The sequence below is a fragment of the Crocodylus siamensis genome, chromosome 4 (assembly GCF_052110815.1).
Source record: "Crocodylus siamensis isolate JL-2025a chromosome 4, ASM5211081v1, whole genome shotgun sequence".
NCBI classification, from domain to species: Eukaryota; Metazoa; Chordata; order Crocodylia; family Crocodylidae; genus Crocodylus; species Crocodylus siamensis.
Window position 1 is genome coordinate 199,880,784 of NC_143398.1, and position 23,909 is coordinate 199,904,692.

Below are 23,909 nucleotides of genomic sequence, written 5' to 3' on the forward strand. Positions count from 1 at the left end.
TTGGGATTAGCTCAGATCAAGTCAGCCTCAGTCATTTTAAAGGAGGTAACAGCTGTCTCTGCCTTAATGAAATGATCGTTGTTGGCAGAATTAGCTCACATTACTCCTTTCCTAGTTTAATGAAAGCCAATAGGATTATGTTCTTCTACCCTTCATATGGTATTATGTCAGGGATATTAAGTACAAAAAATGTTTAAGAAAGACTTTCAGTAATATGCTGAAGGCAAAACTCCCATTAACTTCAGCAGAGTGAGAATTTCACTCTTTATCCTTCAAGGAAACTGCTGGGTACCTTTGGCCTTCAAAATTAAATTTAGGTATGAAATGATGGGTATATCTAATTAACCAATGGTTCCACCTTATGAGAAAATTGGTTAATAAAATCCCATAGCTCTCCTTATCATGTATGGAGCCCTGGCAGTACTCTCAACACTTCCTAGAAAAAAAATGCAACCATGTTATAGATATGGTCTAAATCTGGAAATTCAGTATGTTTAAATGTACACAATAAGTTTAAGAAAATGCACCAAGGGGTTGTGTGGAGGGAGCCTGAACCTCTTCCTAGTTGAAAAGAAGAGAGAATCCACATTTATCCAAATTTTAATTCTGACTATTTTTTAATCCACTAAAACCAGAAATAAAATTACATTTTTTTCTGCAAATTTCCTTTCCACCATCATTTTGATCATTTCTAAGTTACTTATTTTTAAAAGATCCAAAACATATTACTGTTAGTCTTTGATTAGGCAATCCCCTACTGATGCTGAAGTTTTTACCTAGGTGGATCAGTGGCTGAGTAAGGATTGCCTCAACACATAAACCTACTTGTACAGTATTGTCTCCTGTGTTTTTGCTATCAAATTGGTGTTAAGCTATACTACTGTGGTTCGGATATGTGTTAAGTTGTTGTGGGGGATGTTTTCTTGCACTCGAAGTGAGTTTTTGCTCTATGTGCTCCTGTTTTAAAAGTAAATCCCTAAAATAAAAATGGTATTTTTAAAGTGCCTGAGGTGCCCAAGAAACCCGTCCCTGAAGAAAAAGTACCTGTTCCCAAGAGAAAGGAAGCTCCTCCAGTAAAAGGTACATCTCTCCTCATTTAAAGATATCATGCTTCCCTTAGTATTTAATTAATCTTACTTCTTAACTCTTTTATGTAAATGTTAATTTTCCTGTTCTTGAGAGGGGTTTTCATGTAAAATCTTTGTAGTGGTTTCTTATTTTTGTTGCATTTCTGCTTTGAACGGCTTGTACAGCATTCTTATTCAAAAATAATATTTTTAAAGTTCCTGAGGTGCCCAAGAAACCTGTGCCAGAGGAGAAAGTACCTGTTCCTGTTCACAAAAAGAAGGAACCTCCACCACCTAAAGGTACATCTACTCATGATTAATGTATACAGAAAAATCTTCCATTCATCACTCATCATTTCAGTCACATTAAATGTAATGTGATGAGAGAATTCTCTTCTTGAAAACTGTTGTTCCACCTGTTTGTTTGTGCGCCTGTAATCTGTGCCACTGGTCTTTATCTTATGTTTCAAAAATCAAATGCTCATATTATAATTATTATCTTTAAAGTGCCTGAAGTGCCAAAGAAACCTGTGCCAGAAGAAAAAGTTCCTGTTCCAGTGCCCAAAAAGAAGGAAGCTCCTCCAGTTAAAGGTACATCTGCTCATGTTTACATGTGCACAAAATTCTTCCATTTGTCACCTTCCTTTTTACTTTCATTAAATGTATTTGAATAAAGAAGATCATTCTCTTCTTGATAATTATTGTTTCATGTACTTGTTTGTGTTCCTGTATTTCATGTCATTGTTCTTCATCTTATGGTTCAAGTTAAATTCTCAAATTACTATAATGTCTTTAAAGTGCCTGAGGTGCCAAAGAAACCTGTGCCAGAGAAGGTACCTGTTCCTGTGCCTAAAAAAGTGGAAGCTCCACCAGTTAAAGGTACATCAGCTTGTGATGCTCCCAAAAATGTTGTCATTGTCTGCTTTCTTATAGAACATAACATACAAGGAACTCACTCTCAGGCTTCAAATTAGACTCCAACTCTTGGGGGGGTGGTCCGTGGTGGTGGCAGCTGGAAGCCGGAAAGAGCCAACACTGCTGCTGCCATGATGGCTTGAGCTACTTAGAAAGGCGTGGGGCAGGGCAGGGGCTCTTGTCTCTTATGGGGGGACTCTCATCTCTTACAAGGGGCTCTCATCTCTTTTGGGGGGGGCTCAACCCACCTCAAACTCCCCCATATTTTGAACCCTGATCATTTCTGTTTCCAGTGTATTCAGTAACAAAATTCTCATTGACTTCAATAGGATCAGGACTGAACTGCACACTGTGGAAGTTTTTATGATACAGGATTTACACATTTGTACCATTTTATATTGTTTTTCTTTTTGGGAGCGGAGCAAAAGATAGAAGTTATTCCTATAATAATATAATGTTGTCTAAAGTGCCTGAGGTACCCAAAAGAGCTGTCCCAGAAGACAGAGTACCTATTGCTGTGCCTAAAAAACTAGAGCCTCCACCAGCTAAAGGTACTTCAACTTGTAATTTAAGATTAGTGTGTGTATACACACACACACACACACACACACACACATGCATGCACATACACACACATGTACAGATCCACACACACTCAGTGCACATTCTTTGTTCCATCGTATTTTTTACACACAAATAAAAGACATGTTAGTGTAGCTGTCCTGACGTTTGTTATAAATGTTAGTTTTCTTCTGTTTTATGTTATACTGAAAACAAAATTCTTGAAACAAAAATGTTTTTAAAAGTACCAGAGGTGCCCAAGAAAGCTGTCCCAGAAGAGAAGGTACCTGTTCCTGTACCTAAAAAACCAGAGCCTCCTCCTGCCAAAGGTACATCAATTAGTAACTAAAATCTGTGTATGTATGCACACACACACACACACACACACACACACACATCCATTCTATATATGTGTATGTGAATGTAATACATAACTATTTTATTCCATCACATCTTTGACACACCAGTACAGACATGTTAGCCTAGTTGTCTTGATGTTTGTGATATGTATGTTTGGTTTTTCTGCTTTATATTATAATGAATATAACATCCGTAAAACAAAATGTCTTTAAAGTGCCTGAGGTGCCCAAAAAGCCTGTCCCAGAAGAGAAAGTACGTGTTCCTGTACCTAAAAAACCAGAGCCTCCTCCTGCCAAAGGTACATCAAGTTGTAATTTAAAATTTGTGTATGTGTCTCTGAAAACAGATATATAAACATACTCTATACATGTGTTTGTTTTTGTAATACATAACATTTTGTTCTATCAGTTCTTTATAACACCAGTAAAGACATATTAGTATATATGTCTTACTGTTTATGTTTAAAGTGTTTGGGTTTTTTTCTATCTGATATTATTTTGAAAATGAAATTCTTAAAACAAAAATGTCTTTAAAGTGCCTGAGGTACCCAAGCGAGCTGTCCCAGAAGAGGCAGTACCTGTTGCTGTACCTAAAAAACCAGAACCTCTGCCTGCCAAAGGTACCTGACATATGTGCTTCCTGGTTCATAAATTTCAGCTCTTGCACTTTATGTTCTCTCTGTCTTATCTGTTGTGTACGTAAATCAATTTCTTGAATTTAAATATCTTTGAAGTGCCAGAAATACCAAAGAGACCTGCCCCAGAAGAAAAAGTACCTGTTTTTGTTCCTGAGGAAGAGGAAGTGGAAGAGGAAGTTATACCAGAGATACCAGCAAAAGGTACATCACCTTGTCTTCAGAATTATCAGAAAACTTTTTTAATTAATTAAAATACTTGCATCTTCATTGTTTTATTTATGTTCTGTATGAACTTTACCTGTGATTTCCATCTCATCGTTTCTCTTCTTTGAAAAATTGTAATCTTGTTTTGTCTTGTCTTCTTTATTTTAATGTTTTTATACTTTAAAAGTAATTTTTAAATTTCTAAGAAAAATGCTACCCTAAAGTGCCAGATGTGCCTAAGAAAGCTATATCAGAAGGAAAAATACCTATGGCTGTTCTTAAAGTAAAGGAACATCCACTAGCTTTGTAGTACATATAATACATTTTCTTGCTACTTAGGATTTCACACTTCTATGGAATTTGGTTTTGGGGATCACAACTTGTAAAAATGTAATGTCCATTCCTTATTTTCAGTAGTCCAGTATTCATTGTTATAAGAAATACTAGGGCTCAGATAGGGTTTGATCCTGCAGCATTGAAATCCATGATAGCTTTAGTATTGACTTCAGAATCCTTTACTGATCAGACCTTTATTGATCAATTATAAAAATATGCCTCAACTGGAATTAAGAGCCTTGTATATAAATCTGCACTAGCAGCACCTGGCAAATACTGTTTACATGGCACAATGTGTCTTTTAACCAAAACATCCAATGGTTTATCCCATAGGTTACAAACTAGACATTCTTCAGAGCATTGAAATTATACCAGTATTTAGCTTGGGATCTGTAGGTGCATTTTAAAATCCCACAGCACACACTGCGAAAGGCACTACAGGAAGAAAATAAAAACAGAAATGACTGTGTGAATAACCAACATTCAAAAGGGAAAGTTCATCACAAAAACAAGTTACTGTAGAAACATCCTCTGAACACTGTTTCCATTCAGCTGAGTAGACCATAAACAGTCTGAAAGGCAAACACTTAGGCAATTTGTAGAAAAACCTTAGACAAAATATCCTATGTACTTGGTGTGTGTACGCATGCAGTTAATGCGACTGAATAAACTGTGGAGCAATCTGTGTTCCAGTAAACTACTCCTGGGTATAGCTTCTACATGTGCACCTGGGACAACAGCAAATTGAGCAGGGGAGGAGCAGTTTAGGTCAGGGCTGCTCCTGCCCTACTCAGCTCTCCTGCAGCAGCCAGGGGAGCTCCACACTCCAGCTGCAGCTACCTGCGTGCCAGCTCTGGACTGGCAGGGGACACAGGGGTGAGCCTCAAGCTCTGGCTGATGGCAGCAATATGTCCTGGGGTCTGTGAGGCAGCCCTGGGCTAGCAGGGAACACTGGGGATTAGGCCCAGGCAGTGGGTGCTGAGTCAGGCAGCAGAGGGGCTGGCTGGGCTATGAGGCTCCTGCAGCTGCTAAGCCATGTGGCTAGGTAGTATGCAGGAGTGTGGCCCCCTGCTGGCTGGGCTGACTGGGTGGAATTTACACCCAGGTCAGTGTTTACACATGCATTGCTGCGCAGTAAATAATTCCACAATAGGAGAGTACTTGTATTTACAAGTACTACCCTGCTGCACCATCTAAAAGGGCCACACGGATAGATGCCGATGTTTTACTGCAGAGCTAATTAGTCTACTCTGCAGTAAGCATCTTGTGTACATATGCCCCTATGTCCTTTCCTCTACACTATGTGTTTGTTTGGTAATGATATAACATATATAACAATCATAGTGGAGAGCTGCCTGATACAATCCTTATCATCCAGTTCCATTGTAGTGTTCCTGGAGAAAATCAATTTACACAGTTTTCATATATAAGCAATTACTGTTGCTGTTCAAACGTGTGTCCTTTTTATTTTGTGTCATGATATTGTTCTATGTAATACTGCTTAAATTTGAAATTCTTAAAATGAAACAATGTGTTTAAAGTTCCCGAGGTGGCCAAGAAAGCTGTCCCAGAAGAAAAAATACCAATAGCTGTTCCTAAAAAAGTGGAACCTCCTCCAAAAAAAGGTACATCAAGTAAATAACTCAGAAAATAAGCACTGTTATTATTTACTTGCATTTTCAACAACTACACTAACATTCAAGATACTGTTATAATTTTAGAAATTTGTATTTTTGTGTCTGTATTGTCTTCTTGTGTTTGACATGTTAATTTTATTGCTGGAGTTTTAACATAATATAACATCTACAAAGTATTTATGTTGTCAGAGAACCCTGTTTTGGAGATAATATGTTTGTTATTTATAATCTAATTCTGTTCTAAAATCATTTTGATTAAATTCTTTATATCAGATCTTACTTTTGTATACAAGTCTGTATCCTTACGGTTTTTTTGTCATTTTGCTTCCTCTTTACTTGCAAATAATATTCTTAAAATAAAACAATGTCTTTAAAGTTCCTGAGGTACCCAAGAAACCCATCCCTGAAGAGAAAGTGCCAGTTCCTAAAAAGGTGGCAGTTCCACCAGCTAAAGGTACTACAGTTTATAAATGAATGTTAATAATGACAATAATAAATAACAAGCATTATTTAATTTACTCTTTACACAAAACAGTTTAATGTATGTTCCTCATGTTGATTTTGTGCTTGGATATGTACCTATTTGTAAGTTGTCTGTTTTGTACATGTATGTTCCTTAATGTTTTTTGAAATTGTGTAAATAACAAAAATACTAAAGCTAGGTCATGTCTTTAAAGTGCCTAAGGTTCCCAAGAAAGCTGTTCCTGAAGAGAAAGTACCCATTGCTCCTCCTAAAAAAGTAGAGGCTCCAACTGTTAAAGGTATATGTACTCTTGACTGCTGTTGTACATGTTAAAACAAAACTCTTGATCTTACTCTTTCTAACTTCCTGTGTGTTATGAGAGTTCTTGTGGCTCCCTCTGAATTCTTATCTCTGTTTTGTATGAGTTTTTGTTGCTTTCTTATTCATATTGTTTTTATTAGCCAATTTAAAATTACTAAAAAGAAACCTGTATCTTTAAAGTCCCTGAGGTACCTAAGAGAGCTGTACCAGAAGAAAAGCTGCCAGTTGCTGTGCCCAAACCGAAGGCAGTTCCTCCAGCTAAAGGTACAAACATGCCTCACTAAATTCATTTTAAGTTACAGTCTTCCTAGTCATTCCTAAAACTTTTTGTATTGTAATTGCTGTTTTATTAAATGTATTTCTTCCATGTTAACATAATTTCTTGTATGTGGTTTTCTGTTCTATGTTATCTCTTTATGTCTTATTCTACACAAATTTTATTCAAATATTTGCAAGGGATTAATGGTAATAATACTATTTCTAAAGTGCCAGAAGTGCCTAAGAAACCCATCCAGGAAGAGAGAATCCTTGTTCCCACAGTGGAGGGGTACAAATATGAATATGAGGAGTATGAGAAATATGAGCGGTATGAAGCAGTTGAAGAGTTTGAGCAGATCCAGGAACGTGAGGAATATGAGGAATATGAGGAACCTGAAGAACCTGAGAAGCATGAGGAGCCTGAGGAACCTGAGGAGATCTATAAGTATGAGGAGCCTGAGGAACCTGAAGAGATATATGAGGAATATGAAGTCCAGGAACCTGAAGAGTTCTATGAGAAGTATGAGAAGATTCGGGTGACTGAAGAGATCTATGAGAAATATGAGGAAGTTCAAGAGCCTGAAGAGGTCTATGAGATCCAACCACCAAGAGGTATATCAATTCATGATTTCTTTATTCTTAATAGTCTGTATTGAGTTTCCTACTGATGTTCAGACCTCCTTCCAGCATTCAAAATTGTGTTTTTTCCTGCTTATATCCCACCTGTGCCTGTAGTTAGCGAGAGAAATTTTATATGACCATTTCCCCTCTTGGCTGTTTCTCAATATACTGACCTTCCTATCAGGTATAAGGCATAGTGCAAGGCTGACTTTATTTAGCTGTAATAAGAGCAATTTAGGCATTCCTTAATTTTTTGTCTTCAATTCAATTATAATTTAGATCCAACCTAATTACAAGTGCTAACATTGCTTCCTATTGCTTCCTATTGTAAACCAGTTACCCTATTGTGAAGAATTATTCCCAATAATGGAACAGATAAAGCTTAGATAAAACTTTTCTTTCCATCATTTTAATTTGTAATATTTCACACCAAATAGAATGTCTACTGAAAAAAATGACTATTCCCCACATGAGAAAAAAATCTTGCATAATTGTCAGTTGCTTGCATAACTTTGAGCTCAGTCAGTATATATTTCAGCTCTTTATATCCACTGTAATACTTTGAAATTAATTTAAAAATCCCTAATAAAATATCTTTAAAGTGCCTGAGGTTCCTAAGAGACGTGTACCAGAAGAAAAAGTACCTGTTGCTGTTCCTAAAAAAGAAGCTCCACCAGCTAAAGGTACATCAGTGTTCAGATAAATTTAAAACCAAAGCCCTCTGTCTCCCAACATTGCTTCCACTAAGATCCCTCTCTTCATTTGACCATGAAGCCTGTAGTCTTTAACCTGATTTAGGCCAATCAGGTTTAAGTTAGGATTATGATGCTAAATGAATGCTGTTTCTTTCAAAATGGGAAATCATGGCTCATTCCTAAAACTTCTAATTAAGGGAGTTTTCCTCTGGGTTTGCACATTCCTACATATATTTTTAAACAAGCTTCATGATAATAACAGGGTACTTGAGGTCTATCCACCTATACCTTGCTGGCACATAATCCTGCATTGGTTAAAGCTCAAAGATTTTTTTCCTCTCCCTTCTTAATGTCAAATAAATTAAATTTCTACTCATTTCTGGATCGCGTTCTTGTGCCCAGTGTGGCCCCTACCCACTGGAATTGGGCTCTGTACACCGGAGCTGCACTTCACATAACAAGATTGGGCCCTGGCACCCAGCACCATTCCTGCCCAGCCTCATATGCACACCGGCACCCAACACTGGACCCGGGCCCCCACACTGCCCCTGCACTCCAAAATCAGGCCCCATATTGCCCTGCATGCCTGATCTAGCTGAAGTACCATGTTATGCATACCACGGGGCTCTGCAAGAGTCAGAAAATTTGGCAGCAGGAGCATAGCCACCTACAAATTTTTGGACCCATGGCGAGCCTTGCCAACTGGATGACATGGCTCTGGGGGCAAGTTCTGGCCACAAGCCAGAGGCTGAATATCCCTGGCCTAAGCCATTGCTCACTGAAACCAATGGGAGTCTCTCCACTGTCTTTAATCATACCTGAATTAAAAGTAGGGTTGTCAAATATGACTCATGCAGTTGAGTAACATGGAGTTGAGTAACATGGAGGTATATTGGGCTTCTTGGTTCATACAGTATTTAATCTTCTACCTAGAATGTCTATTTAAGAGCCCATACCAATGGGCTATCTATAAGGTCTATACCAATTTACAATTCATCCAACAAGAGCAAAACTTTTCTTTTCAATGAATATGTATAAGCTCCTCTAATATTCATAGAGTCTGGATGCATAACCAAAGGAAAATAGTTCCCAAAGTTAGGACACAGGATAAAGCCAACAAGAACACACAGATGGAGGCAGAGGGCTGGCTTTCTGTTTTATGTTGATATACTCCTAATATGTTATATGGCGCAGTTCACTTGTGTTCTTTTAAATTCTGTAATTCTCTGTTGAAAGAAACGATTTGTTGTTTGATTTCTTGTTTTATTTTTTTCTAAAATATTGCAAACATTCTTACAAAAACCAATAATGTCTGCCTGCAGTGCCTGCAGTGCCTAAGAAACCTGTCCCAGAAGAAAAAGTATCTATTCCTGTACCTAAAAAAGAAGTTCCTCCCAAACCTAAAGGTATATTTCCATTTGTTATGAATCACTGAACTTTAAATCTTTAAGTCTTTTGTTTTCTTTATTCATTGAGTAAGCTATGACTACAATTTGTGTCTTTTCCTGTGATTCTGTTCTTGTTTGAATCATGTTTGTTTGTGTGTCTTCTGTTGCCCTGCTAAGTCATTTGTTAAGGTAATACATTAATTTTATTAAAAGACTATTATATCTTTAAACTGCCCAAAGTACATAAAAAAGCAATACAGAAAGAAAAACTACTGTAGGTCTTCTTGACAGGGAAGAGCCAAATAACTTTAAACATTCTAAACGTGTGTAATATCTTTAAAGTGCGTGCCATACCCAAGAGGGCTGTTCCTGAAGACAAAACACCCACAATTGCTCCTGAAATAGAAGTTCCACCAATGAAAAGTAGGTGGACCTTTAATTGGAATTTTATGGAATTGGTTGGCATTTTATGGATAGATAACAAAGCTCTTTCTCTGAACTAACATATTTGACAGTTTAATTGGGTTTTTTTTCTTTGATATACCCAGGATTTCTAGTCTTTTGCCATAGCTTAGGTTTTGTGATGATGAGCAAGAAATAGGCCAATATTACATGTGTGTAACACGGAATTTTAACATTAGGCCCAAAGTGCTCTTATTCTAGGAACACTTCAGTGAGTTTTGTTTAAACTAAGTGTAGTGAGTAACTTGTCCATAAGTGTTAAAGAAAAGACATTGACATGTTTATTTGTTTATTTAAAATACACTATACAAAAGTTATTAAAAACTTTGTTCATTTCTTAAAACAGCAAATAAAAAAAATGGATGGCACCTATTCCAAGCAAGACAATACCAAATAAGAGTCAATATATTTTCAAAGATTTAATTCTATTTCAGTAGATTAATTTAGAAACTAAACAATATCAGTTCCTACAGAAATGCAAAATATTGGAAGTACATTAGGAGTATATTTTTATTAGTAATGCTTTGTTTTCTCAGTAGTGAGATTGTTGTCTTAATTTACAAAAAATTTTGAGATTACTAAAAGAAAGCTACTATTTTTAAAGTGCCTGAGGTTCATAGGAGAATTCTTTCTGAAGAAAGAGTACCTACTGTTATTTCTAGAAAAGAGGAAGCTTCACCATATGAACATACATCAATTCTTCAATGAAATTACAAAACATTGCAGGAAATTAAAGGCAGTTAGTTTCAGGGTCATGTCCATTTTCAGTACAACTGAAGAGACACCATCAATTTGAATTCTGAGAACTGCTAAAAGTAATTTCCCCCTGTACCCTTGAGTTTATTTCCTACTTTAATTTTTTTTATTCATTTTTAAAAGTTTCTCTCTCCTCAAATCCAAGGCTCTGATCTAGAAAAGATCTACAAAATGTTTAAGTTTAATGATATGATAAGATTTAATGAGTGCCATTTAAGTGCTGCTAATACCATTGCTCAATTAAACTTTAAATAACTAGAGGGGAAAAACAGTACAATTTGACTATACATAAAATGCTGTCCAATGTCGAAAATAATCTAACTGGAAAAACGTAGGAAAATAGTTTTGTAATCTTTTAGTTTTACTAATATAACTATTATTTGCAGTAGTTGTAGACAAAAATTCCCAGAAGTGTACTATTATCCACTGAAGATATTTAATTAATTTATGCATTTGTACAGGTAGCTGTTTGTCACTTTACAAATATGTATGATAACATGTTGTTTTAATCTTTGTGTTCTAAATGACTTTAAAATTTCTAAAATAACTAATATCTTTAAAGTATCTGAAGTTTATGAAGAAATTCTGGAAGAAAAAATTCCTGTTGTTATCCCTAGAAAGCCAGAATCTCCACCACCCAAAGGTATATTATTTCTTTAAGCAATTTAAAAAATAATGAACTCAGTGTAAATCACATTATTTGTCTTCATGATTCATTTTAAGTTCTATACAATTAATTCATGTAATCATCCTAACTGCTTCTTGAATGTCTTAAAAGTTTGTCTGTCTACATCTTCCATTCTCTCTCTGTTCTTTGCATTTTGTATTTTACAAATTCTTAAAAGAAACTAATATCTTTAAAGTGTCTGAAGTTTATGAAGAAATTCTCCTGGAAGAGAAAATCCATGTTGTTTTTCCTAGAGAGCCAGAAGTTCCACCAGCTAAAGGTATATAATTTCTTCAAGCAATTTATAAAATAATGAACTCTCTGTAAATCACATTATTCATCTTCCTGAATCAATTTATGTTCCTTACAGTTAATTCATATGTTTATAATAACTAATCCCCCTTCGTCTTAAAAGTTTGTCTAGCTGTCTCTCTGTTCTTTGAATTTTGTATTTTACAAATTCTTAATACTAATATCTTTCAAGTGCCTCCAGTGCCCAAGAAACCTGTCCCACATAAGAAAATATCTCCTTCTGTACCAGAAGAAGCAGCTCCACCAATTAAAGGTACATGAGCTTCAACTAGGATTTTAATGAAACAAAAGATGTCGGTATATTCTTTTAAAGTTTATTTAATCCTCTGTGTGAGGCATCCAATGCCTTTGTGTATTACGCTGATTTAAGAGGAGGCTCTCTAGCAGTATTATGATATTCTGTGGCTTCATCTATGAGCCTAATTAATTCCTTGATAATTCCTTGATAACTAGTTCCTTGAGACATTACATCTTCATTGAAACTATAAAGCAGTGAATTCCAGCCATTGGTCTTCATATGTTAATACCATCTATTCTGGTATATTTTCCACTAGCTCCTTCAGTTGATTTACAAACTGTGTATTTTGCTCCTTTTTTTTTTATATTTGAAGGTTTTTTTTAATTTCTAAAACAATCCAATCTCTTTAAAGTGCCTGAGGTACCAAAGAAAGTCATCCTCAAAGCAAAAGTACTTATCGCTTTACCTAAAGAAGAAGCTCCACCTCTTGAAGGTACATGCACAATTGAATGGAATTTAAGGAAAGAAAATAACTTTTTTATGTATTCTTTAACCTCTTTTAATGTGCAATATGTGTTCCATTTGATATAAAACCCAAGCCCTAGCTAGCTGCAATAGTTAAGGGGTAGCTTTTGAGGTGAGGTTTATTAATCTCTGCATCAAATTTAGAATTGTTTAAGCACATTTTTATTGGCACTGTCCATTTATTTCAAAGGATGATAAAAAAATAACAATTTTCCTCACATTGAGGTTGTTCCTGAGAAAATTACCTTGTTTTATTTAAATTACAGAAAATATTTTTCTGGGTCACAAACTAAAGTTTTTTTTCATAATTTTCTTGTAAAGATTTTACAAAAACAAAGTATTAAAGAAGATACTAATTTTTCTGTCTGTTTAAAGCTAGTTTCACTGAAGATATTAATAAAAATATTTCAAAATAGTGAGAGAACAGAATAAGTGCATGAGATTAAGTGGCAAGCAGTCCCACCAAAAAAAATCCCTTAGCAATAGATTAGAAAGAAAGTGGACATAGCTTGGCTTGCAGCCGAGGCTTATAAAGTAAGCATCACTACACCACATTCAAATTAGTCCCAGGAAATAATGAGGCTTAGGACATACCACACTACCTCCCTACCCACAGCACACTGAAATCAAGAAGTGAGCAATGTTTTTTTGGTAACCTACTTTTTTAGTAACCTACTTAACAGTGGCCCTTTTCTAAGGATAGGTCAGGAGCCTATGTTTCCCACTGTGATATCAGGTCTTGCATTTGGTTTTTTGTCTCTCGTGTTGTCTTTTTGTTTTAACATGTTATAAGTAAATTTGAAAATTCTAAAAGAAAACTAATATCTTTTAAGAACCTGAAGTTTATGATGAAATTCCTCCAGAAGAGAAAGTTCTTACGGTTGTTCCAAGAGAAGAGGAAGTTCCCCCTGAAGAAGGTACATTACTGTCTTCATCAACTCTTCAAAGAACTTTCAAAGCACCAAAAACCAGAAAATGCAATTATTCATGTTCATTGTTTAACTCCTGTTCAATATGTTTCACCCTTATGTTCATCCCAATTATTTCCCACTTTTTTATCAATTTGTCTGCCTATGTTTTACGTTGTATTTCTGTTCTTTATTTTTTATACATTCTAAAAATGAACTAATATCTTTAAAAGTGCCTGAGGTGCGCAAGAAACAGGTTCCAGGAGAAAAAGTCCATATTTCTGTGCCCAAAAAGCCAGAACCAACTGCAGTGCCTAAAAAAGCAGAACCTCCACCAACCAAAGGTATACATTATTTGATAATTGAAGTTTTAGTAAACAGTTCTATCTTATTTTGCTAGGAAAATCTCTTCTTTGTCTATGATACTGTTCTTTAATTTTAATTATCTTCTAATTTGTCTGTCAAACTGATATCAGGATTTGGTATCAATGTCCCTTTTTTATATGTCCTGTTTTGTGTTACTTTACTATACTTTATTATTTGTATATGCAGTTGAAATTCCTAAAATTAAATGCATGAATATCTTTAAAGTGTCTGAAGTGCCCAAGAAAGCTGTTCCAGAAGAGAAAATCCCTGTCACTGTTCCTAAAAAGCCAGAAGCTCCACCCACTGAAGGTATAGAGCATAATATGAAGTAATGAACAATTATCTTGTTTGCCAGATAAACAGTATTTTTTCTCAGAAGCATGTCTTGGTCTTTGCTTTTGTTATTATCAGATCTTTGGAAATTATTTACAATCGGCAGTTCTTCTCTTCTAGAAGTACATTTCTGATGATACTTTTATTGCAAGGATACATAAAATTACATCAGGCAACTGGACAGAAGAAAGAGAAAGAAATCAAGCTATGATTGCAAAATAATAAGCAGCAACATAGCCCATTTAATAGACATTCCATATAGGTTGAATGTTGTCACTAATGGATATCAGAATCACTGTAAATGACTTTACAAGTCCATTCACAACTATTAGAGAATAATATTGCAACCCCCTATCACCAGCATCATGTTAGTTTTAATGGCCATTTGACTACTAGTTTGGATGGGAGAAGTGGCAGTCCAGAAGCAGTCATTCCTTCTGCCATTTTTGAGAATGTACTAAAACTGTCAGGAGGTTTTTCACTACTGGTTGATAAAAGACTATTGGAGTTCCCGTGAATGGTGCTAACACCAATGCCCTCACTAAAATAATAGGGCCAATGAAGTCCAATAGGGATATCTTGACCAAAAAAAGTGTATATAATTGGTACAGAATGTGTGTTAAACAGATGTCTGTTACTTCATGTCAACATGTTTTTGTCTCTTTTCTTTTCTTAATACTTGTATATGTATTTTAGAATTCCTAAAACTAAAATAAACTAATATCTTTAAAGTGCCTGAGGTACCGAAGAAAGCTATCCCAGAAAAGAAAGAACCTGTTGCTGTACCTAAAAAGCCAGAACCTCCACCACCTAAAGGTACATGCCAATACTGGAGACATTCTGAAGATAAATGTCTCCCTCTCTTGGAAATAAGGGTTATAATCCTTTGTTTTAAAATCTAGAATAGCCTTTAGTAGTAATGTAGTACATATCGCATAAAACAAATCACTCTTTGCATTTTATATCTTTAATCTTCCCAATATGCCTCTTACGGTGGATCCTTATTCTTAACCATTTAAATACCTTTGGAATATTAAATATAACAAAACAAATACTGTTTTCTTTAAAGTGCCTGAGGTGCCCAAGAAAGTTCCAGAAGAGAAAGTACCTGTTGCCGTTCCTAAAAAGCCAGAACCTCCTCCAGCTAAAGGTACATTTCACCACAGATAAATCAAGAGAGAAAACCTTTGCCTTGTTCTTATTAATGTTATACTTTAAGTAAGCATGATCCTGTTTCTTTATTTTTATTGTCTAAACTCTACACTTCTATTATTCTGAAGAGTCCAAATCCCTTGTTGCTGGACTATAACTCTCATCAGAATAATAAAAGTTCATAGATTAGAGATAGCTGCACATCAGATAGACAGAGGAAAAGGCTTTGAGGCTACTTTAGAAGTTTCTAAGAAGAAACAAGTCTTCTTTGGTACGTTTATCTCAAACATGCTAGATTCTGTCCGCGTCTACACTTGATGCTTATTGTGCAAGAGTTCATTACCAGGGTGCAGTAACTCATTAGTACTGTGCAGTAGCATTGCAGGGCACAAACCATGATGCGACACTGCTGCATAGTAGTGCACAGACCTACTGCACAATAGTAATGAGCTACTGTGCTACCAATGTCACCAGGAAGCTATGTGGAGATCTTACTGTGCAGTAATGCCAGTTCCTGCACAGTCATGCAGTATTTGAGTATGCAAGTACTACATAACTGTGCAGTAACAACTGTGCAGCCAGTGTCTCATGTGGACACAGCCTCTAGGTGTGGAATCAATTAAAAATGGGATTAAATAATCTCAAATCACAAATCTGGAGATATTAGTTCCAGATGGCTTCGGTAGCCATAGAACAAGTCACTTGATATATGGATAGTCTAGAGAAGAAATTGTCAAGCACAACTTCACTTTAGGAGAAATTGTTCTCCTGAAAAGTGTTGGGTGGAAAGGGCAGCTATAAAAAAGGCGATGTTAGCATGAGCCAAAATGAAAGAAAAAACTAACCCAAAAGGAAAAGAAAATCCATCTGACATGGAGGATTCAGATATTGTAGTGAAAATATGCCCATTATAGTAGAAGAAAGGATGAGGGTAATAAATGTATATGATGGCTTAAATAATCTCCATAGTTTTATTTTCTTCTTTTGCTTTAAAGTTTTACAGGTATCAATAAAATTCTTTATAATAAGAAAAACTAATGCTATTTCTTTAAAGTGCCTGAGGTGCCAAAGAAAGTGGTGCCTGAAGAGAAAGTAAAAGTGCCTGTCCCTAAAAAACCAGAAGCTCCACCAGCTAAAGGTATGTGTTATTACAGTAAAATTCTACTGACAGTTTGTCCTATTCTCACTAATGTAACTTTTAAATATTCACTCTGTCCAGTTTCTTTTCCACTTTAACCTATCATTTATACATTTTATTGTGGGGTGGGGGGGAGATGTCTCTTCCCCAACTGATATTTACACATGGCTCTTAATAAAGAGTGTAAATAACTGACACATTAAGTGGTATAGTATATTCTATGTTTAGTTATATAAGATCTGCCTTTTAAGATCAAAATTATTGAGGGCCCTATACTGTTCTTAATGCTTTCCACACTTCCTTGAAATTTTTACTGTACACATAAAATTTAACTTTAAAGTGCCCGAGGTCCCCAAGAAGGTGGTTCCAGAAGAAAAAGTACCAGTTGCTGTGCCTGAAGAACCAGAAGTACCACCAGCCAAAGGTATTTGTTATTACTGAGAAATCACTGGGGGGACATCTTAGTCTTTTTGTTTGTTTGTTTGTTTGTTTTAACATTGTTCAAGACAACATCAAAGATATTTGACATTGTACTTCTATTGTCTGTGGGTTTGTAAATCTTATTTTTGTGTATAAGTGAAACAAAGGATGCTTGGAGCTTGATAGCCTCATGAAAATCCCCTGGCCTTCATATTTTATATTGCTATTTTATTCTTAATGTTTTAGCCCTAATTATGGTATTAATATTTTTAAAGTGCCTGAGGTCCCAAAGAAAGTGGTCCCAGAAAAAAAAGTGCCTGTTGAAGTACCTAAGAAACCAGAACCTCCACCTCCTAAAGGTATATGTCACAACTGATGAAATCACATAAACATTCTTTGGTTATACAGAATACATTTTAAAATAGACTTTGTTTTCTGTTATGAGATTTATCATTGTTTCTCATTGTATAAATTATTGTGTGTGTGTGTGTGTGTGTGTGTGTGCAGTAATGCCAGTTACTGCACAGTCATGCAGTATTTGAGTATGCAAGTACTACATAACTGTGCGGTAACAACTGTGCAGTAAGCGTCTCATGTGGACACAGCCTCTAGGTGTGGAATCAATTAAAAATGGGATTAAATAATCTCATGTGCTCAAGTGTGTGCTCATTTATGTGTATACACATGAGAGGGAGGAGTTAAAGCTCACCACCACAAGACCAATGCAAGGGAGGGAATGTCATGAAGTGAAAGAGATAAATTACCATTTAGATCTGTAATTGTGAATATATTTTGTGTCTCCGAGTTTTGGATTTCTAGACCAGTTTAAATATTTCAGAAATATCTTTGTCGCTCATAAAAATAAAAGAAACAACTTTCTTTTAAGTGCCTGAAGTACCCAAGAAAGTGGTCCCAGAAAAGAAAGTACCCATTGAAGTACCAAAGAAACCAGAACCTCCACCACTGAAAGGTAATTGTTACAAGTGATGAAACCACAGCAAAATCTTGGCTTGGTTCTCTGGAATGGAACATACTTTTCTTTTCCTGTTAAGACATTTGTAAATTGTTCTTCTTGTGTGTGCATTTGTGTATGAGTGCGTTCTTGTAGAGTGCATTTGTGTATGAGTAAAACTCAACATAGTTAAAAGAGCTAGCAAGAAATCGGTTCAAAAGAATGACTTTCATTGAGTGACAGAGGGTGCACCTACACATTCATCAATGTGCTTTTGCTAATGTGCATTAAATTTAGTACCTCCACTCTGCGGTACTAGAAAAAGACGCATTAGCCTATTTTAATGTGCATTGGTGTGAAAGTGTACATTTTCTTTATGATGGAGGAACCATGGATTAAATGCTTTAATGTGCATTAAAATAAACTAATGTGCATTATAGCTTATGTATAGATATGTCCAGAGAGAGGCAAATTGACAACATGAATGTTTCTGATATTTCTGAGTTTTGATTTTCCACAGTATTTTTAATATTTTAAAACTATCTGTGACATTCATAAAAATAAAAGAAATTGCTTTCTTTTAAGTGCCTGAGGTTCCCAAAGAAGTGGCCCCAGAGAAGAAAGTACCAGTGGAAGTACCTAAGAAACCAGTACCTCCACCACCTAAAGGTATATATTAGTCACTGAGAAAATCATAATAAAATGTTGACTATTTTTTGCAAATATTACCTTTAAAAAATTACTGTTTATAATAAATATAACTAGATTGGCTCCTCTCCTTTAGTTATCCATGCATAGTTCCTATAAACAGTGGGTTTTATGTAACCTTGTCAAACACTTGCAATAAGTCCCCTGTCTTTGTTACCCTGTTTTTTCTGAGCTTGCTATTACTGATGCTGGTTTATGTCTATCTCCATCTTACATTTTAATTTTATATTTTTAATACGTTATAAAATTGTTTATATTCCAAAAAAATAAAATGAGTTAATATCTTTGAAGTACCTGAGGTGCCGAAGAAAGTTGTTCCAGAAGAAAAAGTACCAGTGGCTGTACCTAAAGAACCAGAACCTCCTGCTGTCCCTAAAAAACCAGAACCTCCACCTGCTAAAGGTACTTATATATACACTGACATCATAAAATAAAATCTTATGTATCACTTTATTATTTTTTAAAGGCGCAATCTTTAAAGGTAGCTTTTACATGAGTTTGGGGGGTTCATGTGCACATATGTGTGTATGTGTGACTAGCTGATGTTTGAATATACATTGGCATTGCTTATGTCTGATGTTTCCTAGGCTTTATAACTCTTATTAATGTAGTGTATGTTGAATATTCCTGGAAGTAAAAACAACTAATGTCTTTAAAGTACCAGAGGTACCGAAGAAAGCTGTCCCAGAAGAGAAAGTACCAGTTGCTGTGCCTAAAAAACCAGAACCTGCTGTTGTACCTAAAGAACCAGAGCCTCCACCTGTTAAAGGTAAAAAAACCACCCCAGTACTGAAGAAAACATAACACTAATATTTTTATCTGGTTTTCTTGTTTTTTAAAAATTGTCCAGGTCATCTCAGGCTTCTAAACTCTATACATTCTGTGACTTGTACTATGTGTGTGCATGTTATCTACCTGATGTCTAAAAAACAGTGTAAAAATATTTGCTGTCTCTATTTGTATGTTTTATTCTTCTTCCTTATATTTTCTATATATATTTGATATTCATGAAAATCAATACAACTAATATCTTTAAAGTGCCTGTGGTGTCCAGGAAAGTTGTCCCAGAAGAGAAAGTACCTAAAAAACCAGAACCTGTCACTGTACCTAAGCTACCAGAAGCTCCACCAGCTAAAAGTACATGTCTTCCTTGCTGCTACCATGAAAGAACCCTTTTCTTGTCAGCTAGAATAGCCTGACCATTTTCCATTTGTTGTTTGCAAATCTTCTCATTGTCTAACTGTATTCTCTGTGTATATGTGTGCTGTGTGAGACAAGCCCCTATTCAGCAAAATGTTTCAATACATATTTAAGTACTCTGCTGAAAAGGGCTAGCAACTGCAATTAAGTGATAACTGAATATCACCTTATCAATGTCTTTCATAAGTCTGTGGTTTTTGTTCCATTGATCCCTCCAATATTGTCCACAAGCCTTTAACAATCCTAAAAGAAAGAAAACAAATCCCTTTTAAAAATGCCTGAGGAGACAGAGAGCTGTTCCAGAGGTGCCTATTGTCACGTCTAAAAAAACCAAAAGCCAACTGCCCTTCCTATAAAAACCAGAAGCTCCATCAACTAAAGATAATTAATGTAATTTTTTTCTTGTCCTCTTGAATAAAAGTTTAACATATGCTCTCCTGCTTATCATCTAAAATATGTTACATGCATTTATCATGAGAATCATACGGTATCTAAGAGAGTGAATTGACCTCACCCATTTCTTGAATATGTTCATGCTTTCTGAGTCACTGTTCAGCTGGTATAAAATTAAAGTTACTAATATCTTCAAAGTGCCTGAGGTACCCAAGAAAGCTGTGCCAGAAGATAGAGTACCTGTTGCTGTACCAAGAAAGCTAGAACCCCCACCAGAGAGAGGTACATGTCTTTAGAGATATTATCATAAAGAAGAAACTTAATTTTGTTCTCATAAGACTTGCCTTAATGTCCTTTGCCCAGTCTATTATTCCCTGTCTTACTGTGAAAACTGTACTGAATGTAATAGTGCAAAAGTAACAAATCAAGATCTTTGAATGTATCTACAGTAATGTTTTAACATTACTGTCTTCTGTGTTTTATTCCTTTACTTAATACCTCATTCACATTTTTATAAATGTAAAACTAAAGCAAGCTAATATCTTTAAAGTAGCTGAAATTTCTGTGACAGTGATCCCACTTACTACTTTGTTTAACAAAAAAAAGAACCACTGCCAGCTAAAGGTGCATGTCACCATGCATATGGTTATAAGGAAGAAAATTAGTCTTGTTCCCTTGAACAACATTTTTATCTGACCTCCTCCAATCTATTCTTTCCTATTTGTGTGTTGTAAATTGTAATTAGGATAGAAATTGAATGCAGACGTGTCAAACCCTGACTCTGCCTAGCAACTGGAGATATTTTATGGCATCTAGAATGTTCACAAATTCAGAGTTAATATTTAATTGTTTGCAAAAAACCCCAACAAAACTCTCTCAAACTTAGGAACACTATTAGTAGAGTAATGCAGAGTAACCCAAATCAATGCTGCCTTCCTAAATTAGATTACTGACAGACTGAAACTATGGATCGGAAATCAACTAAAAAGCTAGAACTTCCACCAGCTCAGAGTACCTGTTGATACAAATAGTTCCACAGGCCAAAATTTAGCCTGGTTTTCTTGACACTTACTTTAAATACAATTAATTTCCTCCATTATTGAACATCCGAGATGTGTAGAGTGTAGGTTATTGTGAATGAGTACATCTAGTATGACAAAAACTTGATTGAGTTATAAATTAAGCCAAAAAATACAATCAGGTGATGTGCTCCATATATTCAATATAATAAGAGTCTAACAACTTTTAATAAAAAAAAGAGAAAGTGTTTTTGAGGGAGTTTCCAGTTTTGAGTTAATGTAAATTATGGCAGCATGGTCTTTATGATTCTCCTGACAGTCTTAAGCACTGGAATAGAGAGATATAAATACTCAACATACAGATCCTCTTCTATTATTCACAATAAAACACTTTAATTGACAACACTTAGACATTAAAGCAAAATAAGAAAGGATTAGATATATATTTTTTAAAAGATATCACTACATTAGACAATAAAAGGAAAAAGATAAGAGTGAGATCAACAAAGAGGAGGGAATAAAACCAAAGGGCAATAGTAGTGGTAACAATGAGGGGAGATAAGCCCTCGCTTTACAAATGCACAGTATTGTTCACTGTGTGGCTCTGAACAAGCAATTAAAGAGAAAGAAAAAATCTATGTTACCTCTTACATAAGGATAATGAAGAATATTTGTGCAACTCCTCCTAGAGGGGGTTCTCTTGCAACTAGCAGGCCTGTATTTAATTTACATGCTAGGACACAAAAATTGTTGTTGAAAGGAGAATTTGGTTTCTCACTGGGTGTGTCTACACTTGCAATTAATTCAACGCAATAAACTCTGGAGCAGTTTGAGCCACAGTAAACTACTCTCAGGAACAGTATCTACACATGTGCCCAAGAAAGCAGCAATTTGAGCTGAGGCAGAGCAGTTTATGCCGGGACAAGTCAGCCCCAGGCTCCAGATGACAGCATTGGGAAGCAGAGAGGTTGGCTGGAGCAAAAGAAGCTGAAAGTGTGAAGGCATGTGGCTAGGTGGCAAGCAGGAGCTGGGCCTGCCCAGGAACTGACCAGTACAATTTATGCCTGCATCCAGTATCTACATGTGCATTTAACTGCAGTAAACTATCCTGGCCTAAAATGTCATGTCCCAAACAATACTATCTTACTAGAGCATTAATTAGTTAAAAGTGGCCTGATGCCATTAGACATGTAGACAGTGATGCTTTTCTCTGCAGCTACTTAGTGTACTCTGCAGTTAAGTGCATGTGTAAATGTGACCACTGAGAGATGTAGAGACCAAAATAACTTGATAAGATCAAGGTCTATGTGGTATGTTTCATTGTTTGTTTAATGCACAACTTTGACATTTAGTAAACTAAAAGATACTAATATCTTCAAGTGCCTGAAGTACCCAAGAAAGTTCTGCCAGAAGAGAGACTGCCTGTTCCTGCACCTAAAAAGCCAAGCCCTCCACCAGCTAGAGGTACATATCATCATAAAGAAGATACTTTGTCTTGTTCTCTTAACATCTTCTGTCCAGTCAGTTGATTTTTGGCTGACTTTTGTAAATGGTGCTCTTTCCATAAATTGCACTGATTTAGTGTGTCAGATTTAAACCGTTGCCATGTTAAAGTTTTGGAGAGCCCCATCTTTTTTTGCTTTGTCGGGGCTTTTCTTGGGGTTTTGTACATTCTTTGTCAAGTGGAAAATAAAGCAAACTAATATCTTTAAAGTGCCGGAGCTACCGAAGAGAGTTGTCGCAGAAGAGATAGCACCTGAGGTTGAACCTGAAATAATAGAGCCTTTTGCTGAACCTGAAATACCAGAAGCTCCACCAGCTGAAGGTACATACACAATGTCATCAACACATTCCTGGGAGTGCTTTATTCTGAATAACTTGAATTTTATACTTTGTCCATCCATTTTCCGTTCATCTGTTCATGATTTTGACTCATTAACCCGTTCACAATCTGTTTGTGTCTGTGTGTCAGAAAGGTGGGGGGGAGAGGAGGGGAGTGAGAGAGATGGACTCCTGTTCAGCAGAAAACTAGAGCACATGCCCAAGTGCTTATCTGTTTTTTAAGTGCATGTCCAAGTGCTTTGCTAATAAAGGCCAACCAGAGAGATTAATTGATGTTTGCCTATGATATCCATGTCTTTCAAATGTGTGTGATTTATGTTTCATTCTAGCTTGTAATGTTGAGTACACATTTTTAACAATTTTAAAAATAAGGCAAACTAATATCTTTAAAGTACCTGAGATAGTGGAAGAAGTGCCTTTCCCAGAAGAGGAAGTGCCTGTTGCTGAGCCTAAAAAACCAGAACCGGCTCCTGTGCCTAAAAAACCAGCAGCACCACCAGCTAAAGGTATATATTATCATCAACACAGGCTTTTCTTTTGGTCTTGAATACTAGTTTAGCATACTTTGGCTAATATTTTATCAGGTTTGTGAAACCTAATTGTGATGTTAATTGTGCTGTCTTTATGAGAGCATGTGTGACTTCAATAGTAGATTGTTAACAGTACTTATGTCCTTTACATTTATGTTCATTTTCCTAATGGTTTGTACATCTGTTTAACAATCATATAAGTAAAATGAACTAATATCTTTAAAGTGCTTAAGATGCCTAAGAGAGCAGTTCCAGAAGAGAAAGCTCCTGTTGCTGTACCTAAAAAAGTAGAACTTCGTCCAACCAAAGGTACATGTCATCCTCCATGATATCATAATGAAGATTTTTTGTCTCATTTTCTTGAATGTCATTTTCCACTGACTTCTTTCAGTCCATTCTCTACTAAAAGGCATGAATTTCACTTAATGTGTGAACTGTATTTGATGGGTGTCAGATATCTGCTTACTGGCTCATGCTGAGTCAATACAATGCTGTCCTCCTTAATCTGCTGACAGCTTGAATCAA

General features: G+C 35.8%; 1 protein-coding gene across 31 annotated transcripts in view; it reads left to right on the top strand.

The window, feature by feature from the left end:
• TTN (titin) overlaps positions 1-23,909 on the top strand; it is a 274,597-nt gene that overhangs the window by 125,033 nt on the left and 125,655 nt on the right. For 11 of the 31 annotated variants that reach the window (XM_090045327.1, XM_090045341.1, XM_090045330.1 and 8 more), the window contains 30 exons: positions 1,003-1,080; positions 1,284-1,367; positions 1,575-1,658; positions 1,866-1,946; positions 2,789-2,872; positions 3,118-3,201; positions 3,439-3,522; positions 3,637-3,741; positions 5,622-5,705; positions 6,094-6,171; positions 6,395-6,478; positions 6,682-6,765; positions 6,988-7,371; positions 7,983-8,063; positions 9,398-9,481; positions 9,806-9,886; positions 11,244-11,324; positions 13,923-14,006; positions 14,763-14,846; positions 15,100-15,180; positions 16,237-16,320; positions 16,661-16,744; positions 17,016-17,099; positions 17,627-17,710; positions 18,278-18,361; positions 18,692-18,802; positions 19,059-19,169; positions 22,727-22,837; positions 23,247-23,360; positions 23,610-23,693. In XM_090045327.1, coding sequence (XP_089901453.1) covers positions 1,003-1,080; positions 1,284-1,367; positions 1,575-1,658; positions 1,866-1,946; positions 2,789-2,872; positions 3,118-3,201; positions 3,439-3,522; positions 3,637-3,741; positions 5,622-5,705; positions 6,094-6,171; positions 6,395-6,478; positions 6,682-6,765; positions 6,988-7,371; positions 7,983-8,063; positions 9,398-9,481; positions 9,806-9,886; positions 11,244-11,324; positions 13,923-14,006; positions 14,763-14,846; positions 15,100-15,180; positions 16,237-16,320; positions 16,661-16,744; positions 17,016-17,099; positions 17,627-17,710; positions 18,278-18,361; positions 18,692-18,802; positions 19,059-19,169; positions 22,727-22,837; positions 23,247-23,360; positions 23,610-23,693 — 2,925 coding nt within the window. The remainder of the gene's footprint in view (positions 1-1,002; positions 1,081-1,283; positions 1,368-1,574; positions 1,659-1,865; positions 1,947-2,788; positions 2,873-3,117; positions 3,202-3,438; positions 3,523-3,636; positions 3,742-5,621; positions 5,706-6,093; positions 6,172-6,394; positions 6,479-6,681; positions 6,766-6,987; positions 7,372-7,982; positions 8,064-9,397; positions 9,482-9,805; positions 9,887-11,243; positions 11,325-13,922; positions 14,007-14,762; positions 14,847-15,099; positions 15,181-16,236; positions 16,321-16,660; positions 16,745-17,015; positions 17,100-17,626; positions 17,711-18,277; positions 18,362-18,691; positions 18,803-19,058; positions 19,170-22,726; positions 22,838-23,246; positions 23,361-23,609; positions 23,694-23,909) is intronic. The other 20 variants (XM_090045345.1, XM_090045347.1, XM_090045350.1 and 17 more) reach the window with 16 other exon arrangements.